Genomic DNA, 7,871 nt, shown 5'->3' on the forward strand with positions numbered 1-7,871 from the left:
AGGCCGATTCACGTATTTCTTCCATGTATATTCTTCAAGCCCATCTTGATCGCGGCACACCTCTGATTCGGTCAAATTCTGGTGATAACAGGTGGTGGTGTGCCGGGGCGGTGCCCCCGGGCAGCGGCGGTGGCCGTGGCGAGGTGCTCCTGGGGGCTGCGAGGGGTTCTGATGTGTTGCCGGGGCGGCGACCCCGGGCAGCGGCGGCGTGTTGGTGGGTGTGTGCAGAGGTTGTCTTCGACGTTCGTCCTCGAGCCTCGTGCCGGTGTTGGTCGGCGTCCCCTCTATGTGGCGTTCCGGCGGCGCCCACGGTGATCTTCGGTGGTACTCCGTTGGCTTCAGGCTGTTCTGCCCTCTGCGCGTCGGCGGATACAGGCGGTTGAAGGTGGTGGTTTGTGCCGGTCCTTGTTGGCGGGCGCGAGGTCTTGGAACTCTTCGCTGGGCGAAAGCTCTGTCTTGGCGGCCGGCCAGGACCGACGATGGTGACGCCTGTGGGCGCCGCATACTTCTTGAAGGCGTCGTCGTAGCGGGTGTTTCTTGTTCTCCGCTCGGGCTCTCCGGGGGAAACCCTAGATCCCTCTCGGGATCGGGCGTGGGCGGCGCTCTTGCGTCGCTTTGCCTCTTGAGGCCTCGCTTTGGATGTCCACCGGACAATGGGACTTGTGAAGTGTTCTGGTGGTTTCGGCGGAGGCGGGTTCGTCTTCGGCCAGGCGGGGCGCGGCCTCGGGGCCGGCGTGGTAGTTGGAGCGGTGGCTCCGGTCTTTCGCCTCCGCCTGTTGCGTTGAGGTGTGGTGTCGGCCTGGCTGGTCGTCGACCCGTGTGGAGCGCAGCCTCGGGGCTGGCATGTGGTGTCGTGTTGTAATGGTTTTTTCGGCCAGTTTTCCTCATAAACAGGTCAACTCTTTTCTCCTATATATCAATGAAAGGCAAAGCTTTTGGCTCGTTTCAAAAAAAAAAGTAAGCTAGAGTCCTCTGTTTTCAAAATCATAAAGAAAACCATATCCACCGAAATTACCATACGCCGTAAAAAAAACACGGTTTTGGCGTGCGAGGGGAACGACGACATGAACTCGCCGCCGGCGTCGCCGATGGACGACGACGACCTCCTCATAGAGGTACTCCTGCGCCTGCCCCCGCGGCCTTCCTCTCTCCCCCGCGTCTCCTTTGTCTGCAAGCGCTGGCGCCGCATCGTCGCCGACGCCCAATTCCTCCGCAGATTCTGCGACTACCACCGGGAACCGCCCATCGTCGGCGTGTTCTTCAAGTTCAACCCCGAACTCAAAGAATCCCCGTTCAGGTCGATTCTGGATCCACCTGACCTCATCCCGCCCGAGCGCTTCTCGGCCCGCCTCGATGGCATCGACGGCGGCGGTAGCATCGATGGCGGCGGCATCTGGTCCTTCCGCAGCTGCCGCCACGGCCGCGTCGTCTTCACCAGCAGGGATCGTTCCGGCAAGGGCTGCAGCCAGGTTTTGGTATGGGACCCCGTCACAGGCGATCGCCGCTTCATAGGCAGTCCACCGCAGTTGGATCACGACTGGAGCAAGTACCATGTCCAAGCGGATGTGCTCTGTGTGGCCGCCGACAAGGGCCACGTGCACGGTGCCTGCCATTCGAGCCCCTTCAAGGTGGTGTTGGTGTGCGGCAACAACCAAGTCGCCCGAGCCTGCGTCTACTCATCAGAGACCAACTCATGGGGCAATCTCATCTCATGGGGCGACAATCTAATCTGGGCACCAGCTCACCATCGACCTATCTCTATTGTTGGCAGTCGAAGCATCCTGGTTAGGAATTCTCTCTACTGGTTTCTTTTTGGTCTTGAGGTTGCCATCCTAGAGCTTAATTTGGATAGCCAGAGCCTAGCCGTGATCGAGGTGCCACCGGATGCCCATGACGACCACCTTGGCCTCTACCTGAGTACCCTGGGTGGTGCACTTAGTTTCATCTTTGTGTCCAATCTATACAGAGTTCAGCTGTGGCAGAGTACGATTGATTTTGACGGTGTCGCTCGGTGGATGCCAGGACAAACAATCGAACTGGACAAGCTTCTCCCCCTGGAACCAGGGGAACATATCGAGAAAGTAATGGGTGCTGGTGAGGATAATATGGTATTCGTGTCAACATGCTATGGCCTTTTCATGTTCCATCTCGAGTCGTTGCAGTTTGAGAAGATCTTCAAAAGCCACCCTTTCCCTGAGCATCGGCGATCCTCCGTTTTTCCGTATCCATTCGCAAGTTTCTGTGCTGCAGGTAATAACATACATTAATTTACACCGCAATTTTTATATTCCTTACTTATGGTTTTGTTTCCCGAGTGTTGGCTAGCAATCTAAATTCCAGTAAAGCAATTGCTTCTTTCGCTGCTTCATCTCTTGTTGCATTTGATATTATTTGCCAGAACAATAACGCAACATTTTAAATCATTGTGAACTCACTTGTCTATTGCTGCTATTTGCAACCTGTATTATGTAAGTTCATATTGGTGTGGGTATAGTACACATCATTTTGGCATGCATGAGATACACAACAGTTGGAAATTGAACTACTAATATTGTCTATTGGTAAAAAAAGTACTGGATGTTGTAACTGAACAAGTTAAAATAATGACTACATTGTGAGTCAGAAGTCTCAAACTGCAAATGGAGGCTTGTGCTACTCAAATGGCAGCCATAAACATCTGAAAATTTGTGTAATTTAGGTCCATGCTCTAGCTCTATCAGTTGTAGTCCACGCATAAACAGGTATGCACCCTCCACTAACCCTGCTCCTAGCAGCAATCAGTGGAACAAAAACATCATAGGAAAGGCTCTGTTGGCCCGAATACAGAATTGAAGTAAGAGCTCTCTAACTTGGTGCAAACAAACACACAGTAACAACATGGCTGAACACTAAACTTCATGTGAGGGCATTCTTCAAATAGTTCTGATTCGGGGTGGCAGTGTCTTTTGGAGTCTAAAACCTCAAGCTTGCTATCAACAAGCAATGGCCACTAGAGAGACAATGACCTTAGCCTGAGGTTTCAGACTCCAGAAAAAACCTGGGAGACAATGACCTTAGCCTGAGCTAATACAAACAAACGCACTAGCTAGCTGGAAGCCCTAGGAAAAACCCTACCCTTGCTAAAGAACTGGTTTTGGGCTTTTGGCAATAAACTGTGCAAGATACATTAGATTGGAAATATCATTTTGAGAAATATATGAAAGTTGTTTCTTTGGAAGAATAAATTGTTGTGCAAGATAAATTACCCATTTATCATTGTGTTTGGTGGCTAACATCTTCTTTTTGACTGTACTCTGGCTTTATTCTTTTGGTCTGAGTGTGAGGTATAGGATCTTAGGAGTCCTAGACAATGATCTTTAGGTTTGCAGCTACATTTTTTTTTTCTCTTGGAGAACTCGTGAGCTTTTTTTGACTGTACTTTGGCTTTATTCTTTTGGTCTGAGTGTGAGGGATATGATCATAGGAGTCCTAACAATGATCTTTAGGTTTGCAGCTACTTTTTTTTTCCTTTTGGAGAACTCGTGAGCTTTATTAGTTCAAAGACAGAGTTACAAATCAGCCAAGAGGTTGTGTTCTAAAAACTAAGGACTTGTCCCCAACCAAACATTAGACGACACATTATTGCAAGCAAATATTGCGCAACTGTGAGCTGGATGATTGGCTGTGGGGCGAACTAAACTAATACTAAAAGCTTCAAAGCAAAAACCTAGCTCACGAATATCATCTAGGATTGGCAAAATAATCGAGCGATCTTTACGCCACTCCTTCCAGATACGCACCAAATCAGCTCAGTCCACCTCAAAGACTACCCTACTGTAGTTCCTGTCCACCGCGAAAGACAAGCATCTCGCTGGGCTACAGCTTCGATGGTTAGAGGATCCGACAGACCTGGATACACCCTGCACCATGCTCCTAAGAAAGACGCAGTGTCTTGGGCTGCTCCTCCACTTCCAGCTACACCTTCTTCAACCGACAAAGCATAGTCCGAATTCATCTTTGATAGTCCCTGTCGATGGTTTTATCTAACTGCCCACCGGTCTTGCAGCTAGTGTGTGGTCTGTATGGAATATCAGTATAAAATGGCTACTGAAAACAAACATATTTATTACACTACTGTTCTCCTGTAAACCATTTCGTTCTTCATGCAGGAATTGGTAAACTTCGTGACGGAATAGGACAAGATGAAGTTGGAGTCGGTGGCACAACCCCTTAGAATACTGATCCTGTGGATTTTGGTCGACGTATCGTCTCTGAAGCGCATGATGGAAGCCAATCTGGGACTTCTTGATATTAGGGTTTACGGGATCTTTCTATGTGTTTTCTCTTATATGTGTAAAAGTGTAACATATGTGATGCTGGAAGATGTAAGGGGGTAAACCCTCGTACAGTTCTTGTCTCTGTCTTTGCTGTTAGCATAATTAGGGTGCTGTAAAAAGCCTTTCGTCTTAACATGTCATGGATAAACTTGATTTTTCTTTCTATAATCCTACTACTGGCAAACTTGGACGCATGCATCCCATGTTATTCAGCAATATCTGACCAAAAAAGTGATGCCTGCGGATGATGTTATGCGTTCTAGAGTTGCCATTTCTTCATACATTGCTGTGACCCACATCAAATACTCCCTCTGTCCTCAGAAAGAAGTTTTAGATTTATTTAAATTTGGATATCATGACACTGACATGTTTCATGGGATGGAGGGAGTAATTTTTTTAGCTGCATTTGACTCAATGTGCTTTGATTTGTGCTGCCGAGAGATTCAGGATGACTGCTAGTATGTTCAATCTAGTTTCCATTTTGTTTCTTGCTTTTCCTCGCCTCGGCTCGACTCAATTCATGTTCTCTTGTTCCCTTATGCGATTGGATCTCTATCAGGATCAGTCGTAATGAAAAAGAAAGTTAATGGAGATGCAGTCGTAGTGAAAAAAAAAAAAGTTAATGCAATAGCTGTGTTACATGTAAAAAATAAGGAGCACCTTGAAAAACCATCATAATTTGTTTTTTCGTTTTCAGTTCTTTTTGTGTACGTATACGCGATCGTGTTTGTACTCGGAATCGGAAGAGGCCCGTAGAACCAAAATAAATAAATACCCCCGAGTCCCGACGAGGATATTGAGGCCACCGCGCGTATCGATCAGATTAGGAAATCAGATCAGATTGAGGGGGGCGACGGGATGAACCCTCGCAGCCGCCGCCGCTCCGCGTCGCCGCCGCCGGACACGGCCTCCCCGACGGAGGACGAGAACCTCCTCCCCGAGCTACTCCTCCGCCTCCCCGCGCGCCCTTCCTCTCTGCCCCGCGCCTCCCTCGTCTGCAAGCGCTGGCGCCAGGTCGCCGCCGACCCGCAATTCCTCCGCCGCTTCTGCGCCCACCACCGGGAGGCCCCCATCATCGGCGTCTTCCTCGACTTCTACCGCGGCGAGCTCTCATTCCGGTCCGTCCTGGACCCGCCGGACCGGATCCCGACCCCCCGCTTCTCCCTGCGGCTCGACGGCATCGAGGGCGGCTGCAAGAGCAACACCGGCACCTGGTCCTTCCGCGGCTGCCGCCACGGCCTCGTCGTCCTCACCGGCGGGGACCACCTCGGCAGGGGCTGCCGCCAGGTCCTGGTCTGGGACCCCGTCACGGGCGAGCAGCGCTTCATAGCCGGCCCGCCGCCGCAGCCGGACCACGACTGGGGCAACGCCCACGTGCAGGCGGATGTGCTCTGCGTCGCCGCCACAAGAACCGGCGGCGACGACGGCCACGTGCACGGCGCCTGCCACTCGACCCCCTTCAAGGTGGTCCTGGTGAGCGCCCAGAAGCACGTCGCCCGGTCCTGCGTCTACTCCTCCGAGACCGGCTCCTGGGGCAGCACCATGTCAACCAAGGTTCAGCACCACACCATGTCATGCATCGGCAGCCGAAGCATCCTGGTCGGGAACTCGCTCCACTGGCTCATCTTTGGCTCCGGGACCGGCATGCTCGAGCTTGATCTGGACACGCAGATCCCAGCTGCGGTGGAGCTCCCAGAGGACGCCATTGATGGCCACCACGGCCTGTACCTGAGCACGCTGGGCGGCGGGGTTGGCTTCATCACCGTGTCGGACGTCTACGTGGCTCAGCTATGGCTGAGGACCACCTGTTTTGATGGCGCCGCTGAATGGATGCCGGCTCAAGCGATTGAGTTGGGCAAGCTTCTCCCGCTGCGGCCTGGGGAGTGGACGAATCTCCAGACCGTCATGGGGGTTGCTGGGGACGACAACGTGATATTCGTGTCGACAAACAGAGGCGCCTTCATGGTTCATCTCGAGACAATGCAGTTTAAGAAAATCTTTGACCGCAATCCTTTTGCCGAATGTACGACCTCCACTATCCACCCGTTCTCAAGTTTTTTCGCTGCAGGCAGTAGCACGCCTCGACATTGAAAAGTATCTAGTATAACAGACTTGTAATGGTTATTTCAGTACTTCTGGAATCCTTTCCTTGTCCTTTTATTTTTAGACTAGCAGTTTGTTTTAGAAATTTGTTTTTATATCAAATCATACCATTTGTTTCTTCGGCTGGTTCATGAACTCATGCCACATACAAATATACACTATTATTGTCTATATATTGTTGCTCGGTGAGCAGTACAAGATATTACAGTTGCTCTTCCAATGCTCTAGGTGTCACCTGTATTCTGTACTATCATATTTACATAGCTACAGTTGTGATGTTTTCATGGTGATATAGTGTTGGAAATTGACAATATCTGTGATTCCTGTGAAGTCGAAAGATTTCATGTAGTTTTTTTTTTGCGAATATTCCACCGATCTATTAATAATCATCAATGGCAGTACAAACTAACCTAAAAGTAATAAAAATTACAAGTAGATATTTCGACCATCTAGCGACGACTACAAACACTGACGCAAGCCGAAGGCGCGCCGTTGTCCTAGCCTCTTCATCACCGGAGCCGGACAAAGCTTGTCGTAGTAGAGCTTGTTGTAGTAGGAATGTTTTTTTATTGTTGTTTTTTTTTTGAGAAATCACCACCCATTTATTTAAATGATAGTCTGCTGCTTACAAACTCCCTGGGGTGGATCAATGAACCAAACATGTCTACCTAACACTAGATAAATCGAACTGCGAGCTAGAACATGAGCATCAACATTTGACTTTCTTCCCTCATGGACGAACTGCACCGTCTGAAACTCCATGACGCGCGCCTTAATCTCCTGGACGATATGCCCATATGATCCCATTCCCTCTCCTCTGATACTGCTAATGGCGTTGCTACAATCAGAAGCCAGTATAAACCTCTGAAGCGAAATGTCTGCTGCCAGAGCCATTCCTTCACGACATGCCATGGCTTCCAACATCTCCGGATCCGTCACTCCTATGATCACCACCGAAGAGGCGCCAAGGAACAGTCCATCTGATCCTCGAACCACTGCCGTGATCGCCCCAGTCGAGGAGTTCTTCGATAGGGCTGCGTCAACATTTACCTTAGCGAAACCCACCGGAGGCGGAATCCACTTTGGGACTAACATCCGTTCCGCTGTTACAGCTACAGGCGCAGGCGCCAGAATCTTCAAGTCCGCGAGAAATCTCTCCACGAACATGTGCGTCGAAAGAGCCGCCGGTGTTTGTGACCCAAGGCCTTTGGTCTTTGTGGCGATAAACCCCACATCTAAATACTACTGTGTGGTTGGAACGTGGCCCAAATAGCAAGGTCTACCATTTTTCGCTATGGTAACGGAAGATCTCATTGCATATCTTTGTGGATTTCGTGTTACACATCCACAAGATACTATGATGAAGGTTGATATTTTGTACAACCTTTGTTCCTGTTATAAGACGTAGTCTTGCCAAAACGTCTTATAAATGTGAATATTAGTGGAATTTAT

General features: G+C 49.9%; 2 protein-coding genes across 2 annotated transcripts; both read left to right on the forward strand.

Moving 5' to 3' along the window:
* Nucleotides 1–970: 970 nt before the first annotated feature.
* Nucleotides 971–4,510, forward strand: LOC127308076 (uncharacterized). The gene is made up of 2 exons (XM_051338846.2): nucleotides 971–2,250; nucleotides 4,149–4,510. Exons 1-2 carry the CDS (start codon nucleotides 1,065–1,067, stop codon nucleotides 4,211–4,213), a joined length of 1,251 nt encoding a protein of 416 aa, XP_051194806.1. The 5' UTR covers nucleotides 971–1,064; the 3' UTR covers nucleotides 4,214–4,510.
* Nucleotides 4,511–5,120: 610 nt separating this feature from the next.
* On the forward strand, nucleotides 5,121–6,590 carry LOC127308087 (uncharacterized). Its single transcript, XM_051338857.2, has one exon. The coding sequence runs from the start codon at nucleotides 5,175–5,177 to the stop codon at nucleotides 6,405–6,407; it is 1,233 nt and encodes a 410-aa protein (XP_051194817.1). The 5' UTR covers nucleotides 5,121–5,174; the 3' UTR covers nucleotides 6,408–6,590.
* The last annotated feature ends 1,281 nt before the right edge of the window (nucleotides 6,591–7,871 follow it).

This window comes from Lolium perenne, chromosome 1 (genome assembly GCF_019359855.2).
Source record: "Lolium perenne isolate Kyuss_39 chromosome 1, Kyuss_2.0, whole genome shotgun sequence".
Taxonomy (NCBI): Eukaryota; Viridiplantae; Streptophyta; class Magnoliopsida; order Poales; family Poaceae; genus Lolium; species Lolium perenne.

What these genes read in the sequence shown, in the direction of transcription:
- LOC127308087 (XM_051338857.2), top strand. Translation starts at nt 5,175, where the DNA reads ATGAACCCTCGCAGCCGCCGCCGCTCCGCGTCGCCGCCGCCGGACACG.
- LOC127308076 (XM_051338846.2), top strand. Translation starts at nt 1,065, where the DNA reads ATGAACTCGCCGCCGGCGTCGCCGATGGACGACGACGACCTCCTCATA. An exon ending in CGCAAGTTTCTGTGCTGCAG is followed by an intron (nt 2,251 to 4,148) that starts GTAATAACATAC and finishes TTCTTCATGCAG; the next exon opens with GAATTGGTAAACTTCGTGAC.